Source organism: Bufo bufo, chromosome 8, assembly GCF_905171765.1.
Source record: "Bufo bufo chromosome 8, aBufBuf1.1, whole genome shotgun sequence".
Taxonomy (NCBI): domain Eukaryota; kingdom Metazoa; phylum Chordata; class Amphibia; order Anura; family Bufonidae; genus Bufo; species Bufo bufo.
In genome coordinates, this window is record NC_053396.1 from 219881252 (window position 1) to 219903699 (window position 22448).

At 43.2% G+C, this 22448-nt stretch overlaps 1 protein-coding gene across 2 annotated transcripts in view; it reads right to left on the reverse strand.

Annotated features, from left to right (window-relative positions):
* Window positions 1-22448, reverse strand: part of ZDHHC9 (zinc finger DHHC-type palmitoyltransferase 9) — a 47525-nt gene continuing 25077 nt past the window's right edge. For both annotated transcript variants that reach the window (XM_040405013.1, XM_040405014.1), the window contains exons 2-10: window positions 20955-21245; window positions 19295-19455; window positions 9616-9774; window positions 9246-9383; window positions 8127-8175; window positions 6863-6965; window positions 5728-5831; window positions 4358-4445; window positions 1-2095 (exon numbers count right to left, since the gene is read on the reverse strand). In XM_040405013.1, coding sequence (XP_040260947.1) covers window positions 1973-2095; window positions 4358-4445; window positions 5728-5831; window positions 6863-6965; window positions 8127-8175; window positions 9246-9383; window positions 9616-9774; window positions 19295-19455; window positions 20955-21121 — 1092 coding nt within the window. In that variant the 5' untranslated portion in view covers window positions 21122-21245 and the 3' untranslated portion in view covers window positions 1-1972. The remainder of the gene's footprint in view (window positions 2096-4357; window positions 4446-5727; window positions 5832-6862; window positions 6966-8126; window positions 8176-9245; window positions 9384-9615; window positions 9775-19294; window positions 19456-20954; window positions 21246-22448) is intronic.

The following is a 22448-nucleotide window of genomic DNA, read 5'->3' on the forward strand; positions in this document are numbered from 1 at the left end:
CATACAATATGCCGATGTCTAAAGCTGGCCATACATTTTAGATCGCTGTCAACTATTCCTCCCAACCCACCCCCATACACATGCACACTCGGCCAAGTATGTGGGTGTTCCGAGTGAGGAGAGGCGAGTAAATCTCTGCCAAAACAGCTGCTTATCTGCCTTGGGAATAAAAGGAGCGAGCAACACCCCAATCCTTTTTTCTCCAAATAGATGCTGTCATGGAAAAAAAGTCAATACATAGGAGTCGGCCGATCCAGCCGAAATTAGCCGGTTCGGCTGACATTCAGTTAATGTGTATGGCGGCTTTATGGCTAGTTACACCATGAATCCTGCCTCTGAATTGGGGACTTCCATGGCTAATTCTGCAATGGTCACTTAGTCGACGGCTGTGTAATGGACCCCCTACTAATTTATGGAAAGTTCCTCCAAAGCAGAGGCATCAGAAACGTGAACAAATGTTTGGACCAAACAGTTCCCAAGGAAGAACGGAATGCGAATGAAATTATGAATGGATCATCTGGAGCCGGGATGGGATGGTGGTGGTCAGTGCCATGTTGTAGAAGCCAGTCATTCACTTTGCAGAAGAACATTTGGAAGGGGGGGGGGGGGGGGGGGTGACCACCAGACATGTGCCTTGGGTGCTGAGTGCTGGGCACCAACAAGCCACTTTGTCTGGGGTATCTAGCCACAGGGCTAGGGCAGCTACAGCTCTCCGTTTGCTATATGTCCATGGTCCTGAACGTTCCTCCTGGCGGCAAAATCTGATATCCGTGAAGATTACAGGGAGAACATTCAACCCTCCCGAAATTAAAAAAAAACATAGCATTTTATTTCTGAGTGAAGGGAAATCAACAGGCAGGCATCACAAATCTTAAATACTCTTCAGGTGTCCGGAAATCTATTCTACTGGGAGTTCAAAAAAAATATTAAATAGGAAATAAAACAAAAAAAAATAATAAAAAATCACTGTATAAACAAATAAATTATTAAAAAACAATTCTTCCATTATTTTAACACTTTGTAAAGTCCTAAAACAGGAGTCAAAGAGCAGCAGCAGGAAATTCTTTGCACTTCAGAAGACGTCCCAAATGCCCTCAAAATTACTAAAATTAAAAAAACAAACAAACAGACATTTGGGGGGGGGGGGGGGGGGGGGGCACCTACTGAACCCCTGAAGTATCATTAGGTTAACTGCAAGACCACAAAATCGGAATGAGCTCGCAAATGGATAAGAATGACCTCACACCACATGAACAACATCTACGTCATGACGGGTAAATGGAGCGGAAGATGCGGGTGGTGCGCTAGGACTACAACTTTGGGGAGTCATAAAGACGGGTCGTCTGTTTTAGGGTCTTTGAACTTCAATGGAAAGAGAGTCCATGTTGTCAGAACTGACTAATTCACAATCGTTCGTGGCCTCCGGGACAGACACATTATCGGCTTTACCAGAAGCTTCGTCCTTCCAGTCCTAGGCTTGGCAAATAAAATAAAAAGCAATGCATATTTTTAGGTAAGGTGCCAGTCGTGTGACACCCAGTTGCCCCTATGGAAGGACCCCACATTGTCCTGCTTTGTCCACATAGAGATTGTCCTCTGTTTGTCAAGGGGATGCATAATACGATTGTAGGTACAAGACTGAAGAACCAGCTCCATAGTGGAGACACGACCTGTGCCGCGGCCTGGCGAGGCGGCTTCCAGGCACCTAGCGCTCTCACAGGTAATGTCATTGGCATGTTTCACTAGCACCTGAAGTCTTTTATATTGTTTGCTTTTGTCTTCATTGAGCACTTTCTTCCAGACGGATAAAGATGAATTTCCATCTCACAAGACGTCACCTTCATAATTAACACAAGCAAATACTAAAGAAAAATGGCGTAGAGGGCCAGCTGTCACGCCGTCATGTTCCATGGATTTGTCTCATTTTCTTCTTTTCACAGAGAGATCTTCAACTCATCTACTTCTCTGTCTTCTACTTTCCATCTGACTCTTTGGGGACCTGGACGGCCATTTCTAGAGCATTGGGATCTGTTTGGACGTCTGAGGGCGAAGGCTTAGCTGGAGGTTCATTAGGCATCAAAGGAACAGAAGCCACCTGAGAAAAGAAGAAGAGCAAAGACATCACAGTGCATGGCCCTGTATACAGGAGATACCCAGGTTATACCAGCATGCTCCATATCACTGTATACAGGAAGATGTGTAACCTATACCAGCTGTACATCTATAATTATATACAGGAAGATGTGTAACCTATACCAGCTGTACATCTATAATTATATACAGGAAGATGTGTAACCTATACCAGCTGTACATCTATAATTATATACAGGAAGATGTGTAACCTATACCAGCTGTACATCTATAATTATATACAGGAAGATGTGTAACCTATACCAGCTGTACATCTATAATTATATACAGGAGATGCCCAGGTTATACCAGCTGTACATCTATAATTATATACAGGAGATGCCCAGGTTATACCAGCTGTACATCTATAATTATATACAGGAGATGCCCAGGTTATACCAGCTGTACATCTATAATTATATACAGGAGATGCCCAGGTTATACCAGCTGTACATCTATAATTATATACAGGAGATGCCCAGGTTATACCAGCTGTACATCTATAATTATATACAGGAGATGCCCAGGTTATACCAGCTGTACATCTATAATTATATACAGGAGATGCCCAGGTTATACCAGCTGTACATCTATAATTATATACAGGAGATGCCCAGGTTATACCAGCTGTACATCTATAATTATATACAGGAGATGCCCAGGTTATACCAGCTGTACATCTATAATTATATACAGGAGATGCCCAGGTTATACCAGCTGTACATCTATAATTATATACAGGAGATGCCCAGGTTATACCAGCTGTACATCTATAATTATATACAGGAGATGCCCAGGTTATACCAGCTGTACATCTATAATTATATACAGGAGATGCCCAGGTTATACCAGCTGTACATCTATAATTATATACAGGAGATGCCCAGGTTATACCAGCTGTACATCTATAATTATATACAGGAGATGCCCAGGTTATACCAGCTGTACATCTATAATTATATACAGGAGATGCCCAGGTTATACCAGCTGTACATCTATAATTATATACAGGAGATGCCCAGGTTATACCAGCTGTACATCTATAATTATATACAGGAGATGCCCAGGTTATACCAGCTGTACATCTATAATTATATACAGGAGATGCCCAGGTTATACCAGCTGTACATCTATAATTATATACAGGAGATGCCCAGGTTATACCAGCTGTACATCTATAATTATATACAGGAGATGCCCAGGTTATACCAGCTGTACATCTATAATTATATACAGGAGATGCCCAGGTTATACCAGCTGTACATCTATAATTATATACAGGAGATGCCCAGGTTATACCAGCTGTACATCTATAATTATATACAGGAGATGCCCAGGTTATACCAGCTGTACATCTATAATTATATACAGGAGATGCCCAGGTTATACCAGCTGTACATCTATAATTATATACAGGAGATTCCCAGGTTATACCAGCATGCTCCATATCACTATATACAGGAGATGTATAACTTATACCAGCTGTACATATATAATTATATACAGGAGATGCCCAGGTTATACCAGCTGTACATATATAATTATATACAGGAGATTCCCAGGTTATACCAGCATGCTCCATATCACTATATACAGGAGATGCCCAGGTTATACCAGCATGGTCCATATCACTATATACAGGAGATGTATAACTTATACCAGCTGTACATATATAATTATATACAGGAGATGCCCAGGTTATACCAGCATGCTCCATATCACTATATACAGGAGATGTATAACTTATACCAGCTGTACATATATAATTATATACAGGAGATGCCCAGGTTATACCAGCATGCTCCATATCACTATATACAAGAAGATGTATAACTTATACCAGCTGTACATATATAATTATATACAGGAGATGCCCAGGTTATACCAGCATGGTCCATATCACTATATACAGGAGATGTATAACTTATACCAGCTGTACGTATATAATTATATACAGGAGATGCCCAGGTTATACCAGCTGTACATATATAATTATATACAGGAGATGCCCAGGTTATACCAGCATGGTCCATATGACTATATACAAGATGTGTAACCACATACACGCAGGCTATACTGCCATTGACTGTACAGTTTCTATAACTGGTGGACATTAGGACGTTACATGGACCTCCCCGGTGAGCTCTGGGTTGTTTAGGGTTTCATACAGGATCACAATAGTGAATACAGTTTCCAGGTTTCTTTAAGGACTTTCACTAACACTTACAGAATCTCGCTGTGTACTGCCGTTTTCTTGTCCAGACTGTCCGGGAAGACTCGGCGGCTCCTGAAGGATTCCCCGTCTGTCCAGCACACTGCGGGCGGAGAGAGCGGCTTGGATTAGTGCACGCAGAGATCTGGTCTCCGGATAAAAATGTATTTATAGTTTCAGGAAATGTTTCAGAAAGAAGAAGATCTGAATGTTGTCCATCTCCTTGGAACTATAGGCGACGACAAAAGGGGCGAGCTCGGCGGGACAAACTGTCTACATGCATCTAATAGTCTTCAGGAAAAACATATGAAAGGTGACGTGATGCTTCCTTACATCAAGGACTACAATGCTCCGCACGTGTGTGTGTGTGTCAAATGGAAATTAAAAACTTATAAGACACGTTAAAGGGGAAATAATAATAATATGAACGTCTTTTCATTCCAGTGGAAAGCGACTCTACAGCTGTCTATTAGGATCAGGGATGGCGTTTGGGGAGGGGTCCCACCAGTTACACCGGTAAGACATGTCCCATTTACATGCTCAGGCGACACTTACACATTCCAGAGTCCCAATCAGATACTGTTTATTTGCACACGGTATACAGATCTGAAGCGACATGAGCCAAACTCAACTGAAATCCAACAATCCAATAAGTCAGTATAAATAATGTAGTGCAATGTCTATAAAGAAAATCCTGCACCTTGGCTCCAGACCACGCACCTACTATGGGGCTCCACATGGGGGTAGGTCCTGCCTTGTATTAGAAGAGAGCAGCGCTCATGGGTAGAACGCTTTGTCAAGGGGTAAGCTTGCTGGGTTACAGAAGCTCACCTTATAGAGTTGCACTGGGAATGCAACACCAACCTTACACTTTGTAAAGTATCAGTGCAGGTACAGCCAGGCTACTCCCCCTCCGACACGGATGTACACAGTCAGGAAGAGCGGTAGGAAAAACGGGATCGTCCATCGCTGATCCCATTCCTCCTATCACTGTTCCTTCCTTGTACTGCTTCTCGGATTTTAGCAACTTTGTCTTATTGATAGCCTCCACTAGAGGGAGCCTCCGCATACAGACTTACACAGTTTGCACCAATTTTAATACTATTTGTACAAAACTATATATATATATATATATATATATATATATATATATATATATATATATATAATATATTTTGAGCTCCCCTAGTGGCGGCTGCAGACATCCGGAATTAATCAACACAGAATTTTGGGATCTCATTAGAGAGTTGGACCCATTCTGAGTTGTGCTTCTGGGCCCTATGATTTCTGTATAAACACATCCTATGATTTCTTATAAACGGCAATAAAATTAATATTGCATCATTATGTGGCTTCTGCGGTATACGGTATATACTGTACGATACCTTGGCTGAACAGGAGTGCATAACACTTCACAGCAATTTTTCATCAGGTTCCCGTGGCTGTATGGGTTTTGTACACGGTTTTTACCAGTCCAGGATCCTTTAATCTATAGGAAAAATTGAATAAATATATTGATTTTAAAATAGGGATGAAAAATAGAGAGATAGATAGATAGATAGATAGATAGATAGATAGATAGATAGATAGAGAGAAAGATCTAGATGCAGAGATAGATTTTTTTTGTTTCGTTTTCCACAGACAAAAATATTGATTGTCTACTTTTAGGCTAGGCAATATCAGTTTGGTGAAGGGTTAAAGTCCTGTCACCCCCAGATTACTAAAGGGGCCACGATACTCCCGCTAGCTCTGCCTCCCTTTTCGTTGCTCATCAGGCACAGCGCCACATGTTTGGTGATGGTTGTTCCTGGTATTACAGCTCAGTCAAATTCAGTTTTTGCGGCTCGGGTGCGGACCCATTCACTTCAATGGGGCCGCAAAAGATGCGGACAGGACTCCATGTGCTGTCCGCATCCGTTGCGCCGTTCCGTGGCCCCGCCCAAAAAATATAGCATGTCCTATTCTGGTCCGTTTTGCGGACAAGAATAGGCATGTCTACAATGGGCCGCCCGTTCCGTACCGCAAATTTCGGAAGGCACACGGACGGCATCTGTTTTTTGCGGATCCGAGGTTTGCGGACTGCAAAAAAAACGCCACGTTCGTGTGCATGAGGCCAAAGGCTGTAAATTTACCTAAAAACACCAACATTCTCCTGACTTTGCACTTTGTAGAAAGATTCATCGACTGCAATAAAAAATGCTAATAAAATCAGCGCTCCTCCACCAGACTCCATCCGGCCTTGAGCAGCGGGACAGGTTAATTCCAGGAATAACTGATGATGAAGAGGAGGGTCTGTAAGTTACATTCATCAATATGTCAAAAAAGTGGAGCTCCCCTTTAATTTAAAGAGAGTGTCACCCTTTAGGCTCATCATGTGTTCTTAGGCCTGGGAGATGGAGGGCAGCTGGTTACATATTGTTACATGTTTGTCAATGGCAACAATGTTCTGTATGTGAATAAGTGAAAAGAAATGTAACCAGTGAGGAGGAAGAGGAACAAACAGAGTCTCTGTATATTTACATCTTCATTGGTCGTCTGGTTCAGAGACACCAGGAACGTGTGGAATCCAGTTAACCCCACCACAGACCAGAGCGTGAAGAAGCAGATGAAGACCTCCAGCACAGTGAATGAAGAGTTAAGGAGCAGAGAACTTCTAGACACAAATAGAACCTGGATCCTGAATTTTTACTAAAGGGCATGGAAACATTTTAGTTAAAGGGCATCTGTCAGCAGTTTTGTCCCTATGACACTGACCTGTTCCATGTGCGCTTGGCAGCTGAAGGCGTCTGCGTTGGTCCCATGTTCAGATCTGTCCGCATTGCTGAGAAAAATGAAGTTTGAAGATATGCAAATGAGATTCATTACTCCTCGAGGCTCTGCTCTCTCTGCACTTTGATTGACAGGACCAGGGAGGGGTGATGACGTTTTCACTGCCTGGTCCCGTCAACTGAAGTGCAGAGAGAGAGCAGAACATCTAGGTGTAAGGGTAACGCCCCTGTTGCTCCTAGAATCTCATTTGCATATATTAAAACTTTATTTAATTTCTCAGCAACGCGGTCACATGTGAACATGGGGCCAACACAGACGCCTTCAGCGGCCAAGCGCTGTGTCATCGGGACAAAACCGCTGACAGATGCCAGTTAACTAAAATGTTTCCATTCACTGACAGCAAGCTAGAGCAGTTACAAAAGAGGATTTCTATTAGAAAGTCGCAAAACCGTTTCTTTATACAAAGGTCAGGCTGAACTGTCGGCCAATGTGTAGACGCAGGTCCCAGCACAAGAAATGACGGAGCAAACGATGTGACTAACATAAAGCAGGGATGGCCAACCTGAGGCTCTCCAGATGATGCAGAACTACAACTCCCAGCATGCCCAGACTACCTACAACTATCAGTCTACAGCAGGGCATGGTGGGAGTTGTAGTTTTACAACAGCTGGAGGGCCGCAGGTTGGCCATGTCTGACATATAGCAAAGGGACCTTTCTGACTGACAGGGACCGTCTAAACTGGAGCACCCCTTTAAGTCCTCTGTAATGGAGCTGCGGGTTCCTTTCCAGATAACGGCTGATCTCCAAGCAGTGCGACACCCGGCGAATAATTTATCATTTAGGAACATTTCTAATGAAAAGCGATCAATTCCTGTAACACATCCCCAGGATTTTCTGGAAGCCTAGAAACCCCCTTTAAGTAGGAGAAAATGATAAAGAGGAATCATAAATGTAAACTCAATCACAACATCTGGTAAGACGTGCGACCAGGAAGCGTCACTGCAGAAAGGATATGTCCCCGGACTTTCCTTCAGCGTGTTCAGGAAGCCAATTTTTAAAGAATCTAAGACAAAAAATAATAATAAATTTGGAAAAAATTTAAAACTTGACCCAAAAAGAACATCAGTTCTAGACAGAGTACTGCTAATCCTGTCCTGTGTGATACTGAGCTGTGTATCTAATCCTATCCTGTGTGATACTATATGCTGAGCTGTGTATCTAATCCTATCCTGTGTGATACTGTCTGCTGAGCTGTTGTATCTAATCCTATCCTGTGTGATACTGCCTGCTGAGCTGTGTATCTAATCCTATCCTGTGTGATACTGTCTGCTGAGTTGTGTATCTAATCCTGTCCTGTGTGATACTGAGCTGTGTATCTAATCCTATCCTGTGTGATACTGAGCTGTGTATCTAATCCTATCATGTGTGATACTATATGCTGAGCTGTGTATCTAATCCTGTCCTGTGTGATACTGAGCTGTGTATCTAATCCTATCCTGTGTGATACTGAGCTGTGTATCTAATCCTATCCTGTATAATACTGTCTGCTGAGATGTGTATCTAATACTATCCTGTGTGATACTGTCTGCTGAGCTGTGTATCTAATCCTATCCTGTGTGATACTATATGCTGAGCTGTGTATCTAATCCCATCCTGTGTGTGATACTGTCTGCTGAGCCGTGTATCTAATCCTATCCTGTGTGATACTGTCTGCTGAGCTGTGTATCTAATCCTATCCTGTGTGATACTGTCTGCTGAGCTGTTGTATCTAATCCTATCCTGTGTGATACTGTCTGCTGAGCTGTTGTATCTAATCCTGTCCTGTGTGATACTGCCTGCTGAGCTGTGTATCTAATCCTATCCTGTGTGATACTGTCTGCTGAGCGGTTGTATCTAATCCTATCATGTGTGATACTGTCTGCTGAGCTGTTGTATCTAATCCTATCCTGTGTGATACTGCCTGCTGAGCTGTGTATCTAATCCTATCCTGTGTGATACTGTCTGCTGAGCCGTGTATCTAATCCCATCCTGTGTGTGATACTGTCTGCTGAGCCGTGTATCTAATCCCATCCTGTGTGATACTGTCTGCTGAGCCGTGTATCTACTCCCATCCTGTGATACAGCCAGACTCACTCAGCGTGACATAGACGATGTTGAAGGTGAAGATGTAGATGGTCAGCAGGGACAGGGACAGGATGAAGAGGAAGAAGTAGCGGTAGTTCCTCTTCCCGACGCAGTTCCCCACCCACGGGCAGTGGTGGTCGAATCGCTCTGGAAAAGGAGCAGAACCTGTTAGTGGGGTCCTCAGGCCATCAGGGAGACAACAGACCACGGCTGGGGTCTCCTCCGTGGACAAAACATTGGAGGCTTCCAACATAATACATCTCAATGATCCATAGTCTGTGCTGTGGAACTACAAGTCCCAGCAGGTCACGTCTGTAGCGCTCAAGACTTGCAGGGAGTTGTAGTTCCACAGCTGGGCTCACACACACCGGATCCTCACCCACACAGTTGTCGCAGATGCTGCAGTGAGAGGCACGAGGCGGGCGGAAGATCTTGCAGGTGTAGCAGTATTTCAGCTTCACGATCTGATTGTTGATCTGAACGTTTTTAATGCGAGGCGGCGGCCTCTGACCCTGCGGCACGTTCCCATTGGCTGCCTCTGAAATACAGGAAGCGACAGAACCGTGAAAAAGTGTCATTCAAGCTCCTTACATACACAAGCATGCTCATCACATACATGGATGGACACATGTGCACGCTCCCTACATACACAAGCATGCTCATCACATACATGGATGGACACATGTGCACGCTCCCTACATACACAGGCATGCTCATCACATACATGGATGTACACATGTGCACGCTCCCTACATACACAAGCATGCTCATCACATACATGGATGGACATGAGCACGCTCCCTACATACAGTACACAAGCATGCTCATCACATACATGGATGGACACATGTGCACTCTCCCTACATACACAAGCATGCTCATCACATACATGGATGGACATGAGCACGCTCCCTACATACACAGGCATGCTCATCACATACATGGATGGACACATGTGCACGCTCCCTACATACACAAGCATGCTCATCACATACATGGATGTACACATATGCACGCTCCCTACATACACAAGCATGCTCATCACATACATGGATGTACACATATGCACGCTCCCTACATACACAGGCATGCTCATCACATACATGGATGGACACATGTGCACGCTCCCTACATACACAGGCATGCTCATCACATACATGGATGGACACATATGCACGCTCCCTACATACACAGGCATGCTCATCACATACATGGATGGACACATGTGCACGCTCCCTACATACACAGGCATGCTCATCACATACATGGATGGACACATGTGCACGCTCCCTACATACACAAGCATGCTCATCACATACATGGATGGACATGAGCACGCTCCCTACATACACAAGCATGCTCATCACATACATGGATGGACACATATGCACGCTCCCTACATACACAGGCATGCTCATCACATACATGGATGGACACATGTGCACGCTCCTTACATACATAGGCATGCTCATCACATACATGGATGGACACATGTGCACGCTCCCTACATACACAGGCATGCTCATCACATACATGGATGGACATGAGTACGCTCCCTACATACACAAGCATGCTCATCACATACATGGATGGACACATGTGCACGCTCCCTACATACACAAGCATGCTCATCACATACATGGATGGACACATGTGCACGCTCCCTACATACACAAGCATGCTCATCACATACATGGATGGACACATGTGCACGCTCCCTACATACACAAGCATGCTCATCACATACATGGATGGACACATGTGCACGCTCCCTACATACATAAGCATGCTCATCACATACATGGATGGACACATGTGCACGCTCCCTACATACATAGGCATGCTGATCACATACATGGATGGACACATGTGCACGCTCCCTACATACATAGGCATGCTGATCACATACATGGATGGACACATGTGCACGCTCCCTACATACATAGGCATGCTCATCACATACATGGATGGACACATGTGCACGCTCCCTACATACATAGGCATGCTGATCACATACATGGATGGACACATGTGCACGCTCCCTACATACATAGGCATGCTCATCACATACATGGATGGACACATGTGCACGCTCCCTACATACACAGGCATGCGCATCACATACATGGATGGACACATGTGCACGCTCCCTACATACATAGGCATGCTCATCACATACATGGATGGACACATGTGCACGCCCCCTACATACATAGGCATGCTGATCACATACATGGATGGACACATGTGCACGCTCCCTACATACATAGGCATGCTCATCACATACATGGATGGACACATGTGCACGCTCCCTACATACACAGGCATGCTCATCACATACATGGATGGACACATGAGCACGCTCCCTACATACATAGGCATGCTCATCACATACATGGATGGACACATGTGCACGCTCCCTACATACATAGGCATGCTCATCACATACATGGATGGACACATGTGCACGCTCCCTACATACAGTACACAAGCATGCTCATCACATACATGGATGGACACATGTGCACGCTCCCTACATACACAAGCATGCTGATCACATACATGGATGGACACATGTGCACGCTCCCTACATACATAGGCATGCTGATCACATACATGGATGGACACATGTGCACGCTCCCTACATACATAGGCATGCTCATCACATACATGGATGTACACATGTGCACGCTCCCTACATACACAGGCATGCTCATCACATACATGGGTGAACATGCATGCCCATAAAACACATGGAAGCTCCATCAATGGCTTTGTTTGGGGTAACATTTTCTGCTTTGTTTTGATATGATCCTTACTGGGCCCCAAAGGGAATGAAGATGGAGGCGGGGGGGGGGGGGGGGGGGGGGGGGGGGGGTTTGCATTAAACCTAACAAATAGTGGCTGGAACTAGGAATAACTGTTAAGGCCCAAGATGTTTTCCCTTCACATAAACAGTATCGGGTGCACATCTAATGCTCTCTGATGGTCACTTATCACATGAGGTGCCTTCTGTTGAGCCCTACCCTTTCAGGTTTACCATTCTAGTTTAGCATTTTATGGTTGCACTTCCACCTTTTATCCAGCAGGTGTCACTGTTATCCAAGCAGAAGCCAAACCTTACTCACTATGAACTGCGGCAGTACGGGCTCCACTCACATCTGGAGGGCCTCGGTCGGCAGCACTATTGGCATACGTCATGTCATGGATCCCTCACTTGTGGTGTTCTGTTTATATGATGGAAATGTGTATAGAGCCCAAGCGGGAAGACAACAACATTGTCACTGCAAGTCAATGTAATGTCATCGTCAGGCCACAAATTCAAAAGGTTCCTTAAGGGCAATACAAAAAGCTGGGGACTCCAGAATACTTGTCGGGTGACTTGCACACATGGCGGAGGCGCTACATCAGGGGTCTGCAACCTCCAGCAGACTCCATACATTTCTGTGGGAGTTTCTAGAACAGCTGGGCAAGTGTGCATGCTGGGAGTTGTAGTTTCACAACAGCTGGACTGCAGAGGTTGCTGGACCCTGCGCTACAGTAGATTCCAGAAGTCTGTTGACCAAGGATGTTCGGTTTGCACTGCTGAGTCCTAAGATGGTCATGGGACAATGCCTTGAAGGAAGGGGGTGAGGGAATGTAGAAGAACTAGACGGCCCTGACTAGAACGTGGTCTCCAGATTGGAAAATCACAGTATTTCCTAATAAGCTGGTGACATGGAGGGGAGACATGGTCTGTGCCTCTCCTGCCTTTTCCTTTACACAGACCACAACTGACCGCCATCTGCCGCTATAGCGCAGCGGAATGTATTTCTTCCAGCTCGTCAGATAAGCAGAACATGGACATCTTCGCCCCGTAAGTCATCGGACATTCTACTTCTAATTACGCCGATTCATAAACCACTTAGCCCCGATTTGAATTTTAAGTCATGAGAGTGATCGGACGGAAGGGACATGTCAAACACCTTGTCGTGTCAGATCTTCATCGTCTTAGCGTCACCGGAGGTAAAGAGGATCACATTCAGCCTGCCTTAAAGGGACCTTACAAGAACAGCCGAGTAAGTGTGCATGCTGGGAGCTGTAGTTTCACAGCAGCTGGCGTGCTGAAGGTTGCCGATCCCGGTTATAGGCTGTGCAGGGGAAGCATTAGTCCTGTCTCCCCTGCCCTTGTATAGATCATTAGTAAAAGGCTCAGTACAGTCGTGGCCAAAAGTTTTGAGAATTAGATAAATATTGGAAATTGGAAAAGTTGCTGCTTAAGTTTTTATAATAGCAATTTGCATCTACTCCAGAATGTTATGAAGAGTGATCAGATGAATTGCATAGTCCTTCTTTGCCATGAAAATTAACTTAATCCCAAAATAACCTTTCCACTGCATTTCATTGCTGTCATTAAAGGACCTGCTGAGATCATTTCAGTAATCGTCTTGTTAACTCAGGTGAGAATGTTGATGAGCACAAGGCTGGAGATCATTATGTCAGGCTGATTGTGTTAAAATGGCAGACTTGACCTGTTAAAAGGAGGGTGGTGCTTGAAATCATTGTTCTTCCATTGTTAACCATGGTGACCTGCAAAGAAACGCGTGCAGCCATCATTGCGTTGCATAAAAATGGCTTCACAGGCAAGGATATTGTGGCTACTAAGATTGCACCTCAATCAACAATTTATAGGATCATCAAGAACTTCAAGGAAAGGAGGTTCAGTTCTTGTTAAGAAGGCTTCAGGGCGTCCAAGAAAGTCCAGCAAGCGCCAGGATCGTCTCCTAAAGAGGATTCAGCTGCGGGATCGAAGTGCCACCGGTGCAGAGCTTGCTCAGGAATGGCAGCAGGCAGGTGTGAGCACATCTGCACACACAGTGAGGCGAAGACTTTTGGAAGATGGCCTGGTGTCAAGAAGGGCAGCAAAGAAGCCACTTCTCTCCAAAAAAAACATCAGGGACTGATTGATCTTCTGCAGAAAGAATGGTGAATGGACTGCTGAGGACTGGGGCAAAGTCATATTCTCCGATGAAGCCTCTTTCCGATTGTTTGGGGCATCTGGAAAAAGGCTTGTCCGGAGAAGAAAAGGTGAGCGCTACCATCAGTTCTGTGTCATGCCAACAGTAAAGCATCCTGAGACCATTCATGTGTGGGGTTGCTTCTCGTCCAAGGGAGTGGGTTCACTCACAATTTTGCCCAAAAACACAGCCATAAATAAAGAATGGTACCAAAACACCCTCCAACAGCAACTTCTTCCAACAATCCAACAACAGTTTGGTGAAGAACAATGCATTTTCCAGCACGATGGAGCACCGCGCCATAAGGCAAAAGTGATAACTAAGTGGCTCGGGGACCAAAATGTTGACATTTTGGGTCCATGGCCTGGAAACTCCCCAGATCTTAATCCCATTAAGAACTTGTGGTCAATCCTCAAGAGGCGGGTGGACAAACAAAAACCCACTAATTCTGACAAACTCCAAGAAGTGATGATGAAAGAATGGGTTGCTATCAGTCAGGAATTGGCCCAGAAGTTGGTTGAGAGCAGGCCCAGTCGGATTGCAGAGGTCCTGAAAAAGAAGGGCCAACACTGCAAATACTGACTCTGCATAAATGTCATGTAATTGTCGATAAAAGCCTTGGAAACGTATGAAGTGCGTGTAATTATATTTCACTACATCACAGAAACAACTGAAACAAAGATCTAAAAGCAGTTTAGCAGCAAACTTTGTGAAAACTAATATTTGTGTCATTCTCAAAACTTTTGGCCACGACTGTACAGTCTCATACCTACCTAACAGATCAATGACTTCACCGTGTGAATTTATCCAGATGATAATCACCTCTTATCGAGCGGTGACTCCTGTAACAGGGTTTATATATCGTCAGTCAGCAAGGGCGGTAATCCTGACTGGTTGGACAAGAAGTGCTCGATGTTTAGCCTTAGATACCATCCCCCCTCTCGATAATTAGCCTGCATATTTGGCTAAATGCACCTAGAGAGGAGAGATAAATAGCTGCCAGGCATCCCTGACACCGCTCATCTCCAGAGGAAATGTCCACAGGTAATGGTACGGCTTCACTGGTCGCGTGAGATCCCCTAGGAATTAATGGGGTGGCTGCGCGAGGCACAGGTGTTCCGCGACTGCAATTCTTAAATCCCCTAAAATCCAACTCATTCATTTCTATGAGATCACCGCTACACTGTGACGCTGTCCGTGACCAATGTCGTCATGTAGACATACCCTCAGTGGAGAAACGTGCAGCCCCTCCTGTAAACTCCTTCCTACCGTGTACCCCTGGTTAACTTGTCTGTTATGTTGGGGAGAGGTCGAGGGGTCAACACTAAAAGATACAATTTATACTTTTTAGCCAATTGAATACATTTTTTATTTTTTTTTCCCAAAAAAGGGGTTCTACAGTTTGTTTTAACTGATGATCTATCCTCTGGATAGATCAGCATCTGACTGGCGGGACCCTCAACGATCAGCTGTTTGAGAAGGCAGCGGTGCTCCAGCAGCAGCGCGGCCTTCTCACTGTTTACCGCTGGCCCAGTGATGTCACGACTGAACAGAGCTTAGCCCCACCCAGGCCAGTGATACTAGTCGTGACATCACTGGGCCTGCGGTAAACAGTGAGAATGCCGCGGCGCTGCCTTCTCAAACAGCTGATGTGCGGAGGTCCCGGGTGTCGGACCCCCGCAGGTCAGATGCTGATGATCTATCCAGAGGATAGATCATCAGTTAAAACAAAGTGCAGAACCCCTTTAAATTTGGCACAGGTGCACTGACTCCTGGGATTATAAAAAAAAAAAAAAAAAAAAAAAAAAAAAACACCTTTATATACATGGGAAAATTAGGGGAAATTATAATTTTTTTTTTAAATAAAAAAAAATAATGGCTTTCCTAAGATAAAATGCACCAAATTCATGTCCTGACCAACACGGGAAGACGGGATGCTCACCGGCTGTGGACTTCCTTACTGCGCCTGCGCCGCATACATCACAGTACACCCGGAAGAAGAAGAGCGATGCTAGAGGCTCATTTGCATATTATAAAGTAATTTTTTCTAAATAACGGCGGCACATAGTGACATGGGACTAATATAGTTCTGTTCAGCTGACATTAGCGCATCACTAACGCCAGCCAGGTTAATACCCATCTTTCTGCTGACAGAGACCCTTTAATCTGTTTAAACACCCTCCCCCTCTTTCTCTTATTAACCCTTTATTTTATTCTATTAGATTTTAAAAAATCTTTAATTTTTTTCTATGTACACATTTGCTTTATTAAACCATTCTATACTTTTATAATCTTTTCTCACTTCTTACTAATAGCTTTTCCCTATCCTTGTTATGCTACCTATCATCTATAGCATATATATATATATATATATATATATATATATATATATATATATATATATATTTCTCATCTTATCACTAATAACTTATTATAAATATTACCTTATTTATAATTGGCTTCTTTTTATAAATTCTGTATTATTTTTATAATAACAATAAATCATTACCTATAACATATAATAAACAGATAATAACACAAAGGCTGTAAGCCAACAGCCAGTAGATGTGCAAACCAACAACCTATCCAGGAGACGGGCATAGTCGGCATACCTTACAATGGCAGTTTTGTGCACTATGAAGCTTGCAAGATCAGCTCCCTATCCAGAAGGACCTGAGGGCCAGTGAGCCTCAAATTTGCTTGATTTGAGTTGGATGGCCTGGGGGACCTGTGCGCCCTGCTCATTATCATTAGGCCTTATTCACACGTCCGTTGTTTCTTTCCTGATGTGTTCCGTTTTTTGCTGAACAGATCTGGACCAGATCTGGACCTCATTCATTTTCAATGGGTCCTGAAAAAAAACAGACAGCTCAATGTCTGATTTTTTTTCAGGACCCATTGAAATTTTTGGATGCCAGCTAACTCTTCTCTCACTGCCTAGGAGGGCTGCAGACAAATTTTCAGTTTTCTAATTGTCCTAACATTATACAAATCAGTGGTTCAGCTGAAAAACCAGGCTGATTCTGCTAATTTTCATGTCTTTCCCATATGCCTGAGTTTATGCAAATGAGTTTACATGACAAAACAGTATAGAAAAGGTTATTGAATATAATGTTAGGACAATTAGAAAACTGAAAATTTTTCCGCAGCCCTCCTAGGCAGTGAGAGAAGAGTCAGGGTACTTAAAATCTAATAGAATAAAATAATAAGGGTAGAGTCAAAGGGTTAATAAGAGAAAGGGGAGGGGGGGTTTAAACAGATTAAAGGTTGATAATTAGCTTAATACAGCCTAACCAATGGGATTATAGGAAGTATAAGCATTGATTTATTAGGTAATTGAGTTAATTGTTACAAAGTAACTCTTTCCTTGAATTTTTATAAACATAGGTGCGTCTTATAGGGCAAAAAATACGTTAATTAAAAAATGTAGCTCTCCGTTAAATATTATTGTATGGAAAAAAAATTGGAGCAGTTTGGTCTTTAAATATTTACATTAGAAAAAAAAAAAAGATTTCAAATTTGGGACACTTCCCCAAAATGAAAAACAAAAAGCAACAATGGATACAAAACAAATAAAACAATAAATAAATAAATCAATAAATAAATAAATAAAACAATAAATAAATAAAAGTTTTCACTTTCAGAAACCCAAATTGATATTTCCTGCAGGTTCCTCCCACCTCCTCCACTAAATATCATCATTATCTATAAAATCGGAGGAAACAAAGCCTTTTCAGTAAATGAATCATTTGCGTCCGCTGCTCATGATCCACCAGAAGACATGTAAATTGTATGTTCCACGTCTTGAGCTCTTCAATTCATTGGAATGTTAAAAATAAGATAAATTCCAATCTGGTTGAACTCGTTCCACGCCCCACATGCTAAATATAGGAGCGCCTTTAAAAAAAGACGCATTCCTATTGTGCTCCGCGCTGTAGCGACGTGTTACAACCATACAAAAGGGATCTGCGTAGTCAGGAGGCACCGGAGACCGGGAGGCGTTGGTTTTGTTCTCTGGTCAAAAAAAATGAAAAAAAACTTTTATGGCTGGCGTTTATGGCAGGAACTACCAGCTGTGCCTATGAGACATCGCGTCTCAGAATAATGGGGAGAACGATCAACTTAACAATAAACATTAGTGGAGAACTAAAAAAATAAATAAATAAGTGCCAAGTCTTTGCAGTTCTGATGTCATTGCTAATAATTCCGGTGTGGGTTTGAGTTTTGGCATCAGGGGAAGACCTTCGAGAAAACCATAGATGGCAACAGACCAAGGGCTGCAGCTACCCATCGGGCGAAGGAGCCGGAACCTAGCGGCAGGGATCAGGTAAATGTAATTTCCTCTGCAGGTTTGACAATGCTGGGGGGGGGGGGGTCTACCCGAGAGGCCACCCCTTTAATGTCTGGCATTACACCCAGTTGCAGTGGACAGGATCAGACACAACTCCCATTACGTCTGTTTAACCCCTCAGATGCTGCAGTCAATGGTAACCGTAGATATTTTGCAAGATGCACACTTTAGGTTGCCTAGCAACTGCCTCACTTTCATCCAGGTAGCCTCACTTTGAGCACATTTGGATACATTTATGGAAATGGAGGATCTGTCTGCTACACCACAGGCTGCCCTCTCCATTCTGCACAGACTTGTTTTAGGTCCCTGAAACTGGAAGAGGTAAAAGATTGTACAAAGACAGACAAGACGGGGAGGAAAATGTGCAGGACGAAGAAAGAGATTAAGTTATGTACCGCTTCTGTAACCGGAGCGGTTTGGGGGAGACTGGAGTAATAAAGATGGAGAAAGACATGATGATATTACAAAATTATGGCAGCTCCCCCCCCCCACATATAGCGCCACTCATGTCCATAGGCAGTGTCCAGTATTGCAGCTCATCCTTGGGGACATGATAGGGCGCTGAGCTGTATTACCATACACAGCCTTTGGCCAAGAGTGGCGCTGTTTCAAAAAGAAGTGGACACGTTCTTCTAATTTCATTCAATTCAAGCAAAGGGTAAAAATATGAGACTGTGTGAAATATGTGAACTTTTGACACCGTGACTCACCGATCTCCATTTCAATAAAAGCCGCTTCATCCGGCAGCGCTCGAGGTATTACTCCGGGGTCACTGAAACTGGTCCGTAATAACGTGGCTATGGAGAAGAGGAAGAGGAGCACTGCAAACACTGGGATCGCCGGCGAGAGCTGCACGGCCAAATAGCGACATCTGCACAGGAAACACGGGAAACAGTCATCAGCGACGCAATGTGCGGCCATCATATCACGCTTTTTGGCTTCCAGCGACTGGAAATATATGCTAGAACCTGGAAGCGCCACCTAATGGTCATCAGTGGTGCAGATTATTGGGGACCTGTTACTATTTTTTAATTTTATTTTTGCAGAGGTTGCTTATGATTTTTTTGTGCACCATCTAAAATTTTAAGGATTAAAGCAGAAATGTAAAGGGTTTTCAGAGACCCCAAAATTTTTTGAAAACCACAGCGTTCTAAAATAACAAAACAAGCCTTGCTCCCCCGTTACCTCCTATTCCACTACAATGCTGCTCGCAGGTCTTTGTGTCTGGCGCCGCAGTGATGACATCACTGGCTACCTTGCAACACTACTGAGGCCAGTGACTGGCTGCAGCAGTCACATGGGGTAGTCGGGAACGTCAGCAATGGGGTGTCACCGGCGAGCTGGGAACGAGGGGGAGTGGAAGAGTTATTTTTTGTTATTTTATAACAATCCTTGTTATCTAATATTTTGACGATCTTTAAAAGCCCCTTTAAGCAGGGGGGGGGGGGGGTGTATACTTTTGCAAACGATAGTACTGCTCCAAAATGAAAAAAAAATTCATAAATAAAAAATATATATTTTTATTTTATTTTATTTTTCTTCAATAGGAGATTAAGAATGAAGAGCAGACAAAGGGTTTGTTTATTGTCCTCTGTAACCATGGAGACACATTGGGTCTGCATAGGAGCTGTATACTTGCAACAGTAACAGACCATTTCTCAAAAGCTTTTTTATTTAGTAGATATAGTTATACAAGAAATCTAGGGCACGGTTCTAAACCTGTTCTGGTCACATCCTGAGCGTTCAAAGACTAAATACCATGATAACATCAGAATCTGCTCGCCGCTCCTCTCCGCTCGCCGCTCTGCAGTGAGATATGGAGGTTGTAAAATGAACTTCTGTCATCTCAGACCCTGATCCTACCAGACCGGCAACACAACTACCTGGGTGCAGCTCTCATTCCTGCAGGACACTTCCAGATATGAGGCGTCTCCTGGTATCAATAGGTGTCATGTTGATAAAGTATCTAATTACTCCTGGGCCACAGAGCTCACACTCTGTGTTGACACCACAACCAGGCTGCAAGCAGTCATCAGAAATGCAGAGATTGCCCTGGATGCCTGCACCTACATGTCACTTCCCTTGACTCCCATTCAGCGAGGATGCCGAGTTTCTAAGCTCAAGAATACAATTCTACACATACAGTGTGAACTGACACTACAGCAGAAAAGAAGGCAGAGAGGAGATATCAAGGGGGGCAGATATTTCACATTCTGCAGGAAATCTGTAATTTGTGGAGGTAGAGGAAGGGCAGTTACCCAGATCTGCCAGAATACCCCTATGGATGGAGCTTATAGCAGTAGTAGGTAATACCGCAGATATCGTCATTACTGCTAATATTCTTCGTAATCTCCCCACAGTGTCACTTACTCGAAAGCAAAGAAGAGTGAACAGGTCCCCAGGATGAGTATGAGCGTCAGGTAGAAGATGCCTTTCTGTCTCGCCATCATCACCCGGCCGTCACAGCAGAACGTATTCTTCCCGGGAAGCTTCTCCCACTTACGAGTCACCTTCTTCCTCACCATCATGACAGACATGGTGCCACCGCGGCTGGGGTAACGCCTTCAGCAATCCAGGCCTTTATGTCCTTTTGGCTCTGCTATCCAAGGCTCTTCCACACTGACCGAACTGAGCGCGGCAACATATTAGAGCCACAAGCACCTGCAACGAGCAAGAGAAACGTGTGAGGAGCAATAACCAGCACAGAAAGGCATCATCACTCCGCACCTACCAGGAGATTGCAGTTATATTCCTGTACATAGGAGGCAGTATTATAGTAGTTATATTCTTGTACATAGGAGCAGTATTATAGTAGTTATATTCTTGTACATAGGAGCAGTATTATAGTAGTTATATTCTTGTACATAGGAGCAGTATTATAGTAGTTATATTCTTGTACATAGGAGCAGTATTATAGTAGTTATATTCTTGTACATAGGAGGCAGTATTATAGTAGTTATATTCTTGTACATAGGAGCAGTATTATAGTAGTTATATTCTTGTACATAGAAACAGTATTATAGTAGTTATATTCTTATACATGGGAGCAGTATTATAGTAGTTATATTCTTATACATGGGAGCAGTATTATAGTAGTTATATTCTTATACATGGGAGCAGTATTATAGTAGTTATATTCTTGTACATAGGAGGCAGTATTATAGTAGTTATATTCTTGTACATAGGAGCAGTATTATAGTAGTTATATTCTTGTACATAGGAGCAGTATTATAGTAGTTATATTCTTGTACATAGAAACAGTATTATAGTAGTTATATTCTTATACATGGGAGCAGTATTATAGTAGTTATATTCTTATACATGGGAGCAGTATTATAGTAGTTATATTCTTATACATGGGAGCAGTATTATAGTAGTTATATTCTTGTACATAGGAGGCAGTATTATAGTAGTTATATTCTTGTACATAGGAGCAGTATTATAGTAGTTATATTCTTGTACATAGGAGGCAGTATTATAGTAGTTATATTCTTGTACATAGGAGCAGTATTATAGTAGTTATATTCTTGTACATAGGAGCAGTATTATAGTAGTTATATTCTTGTACATAGGAGCAGTATTATAGTAGTTATATTCTTGTACATAGGAGGTAGTATTATAGTCGTTATATTCTTGTACATAGGAGGCAGTATTATGGTAGTTATATTCTGGTACATAGGAGCAGTATTATAGTAGTTATAGTCTTGTACATAGGAGCAGTATTATAGTAGTTATATTCTTGTACATAGGAGCAGTATTATAGTAGTTATATTCTTGTACATAGGAGGCAGTATTATAGTAGTTATATTCTTGTACATAGGAGCAGTATTATAGTAGTTATATTCTTGTACATAGGAGCAGTAT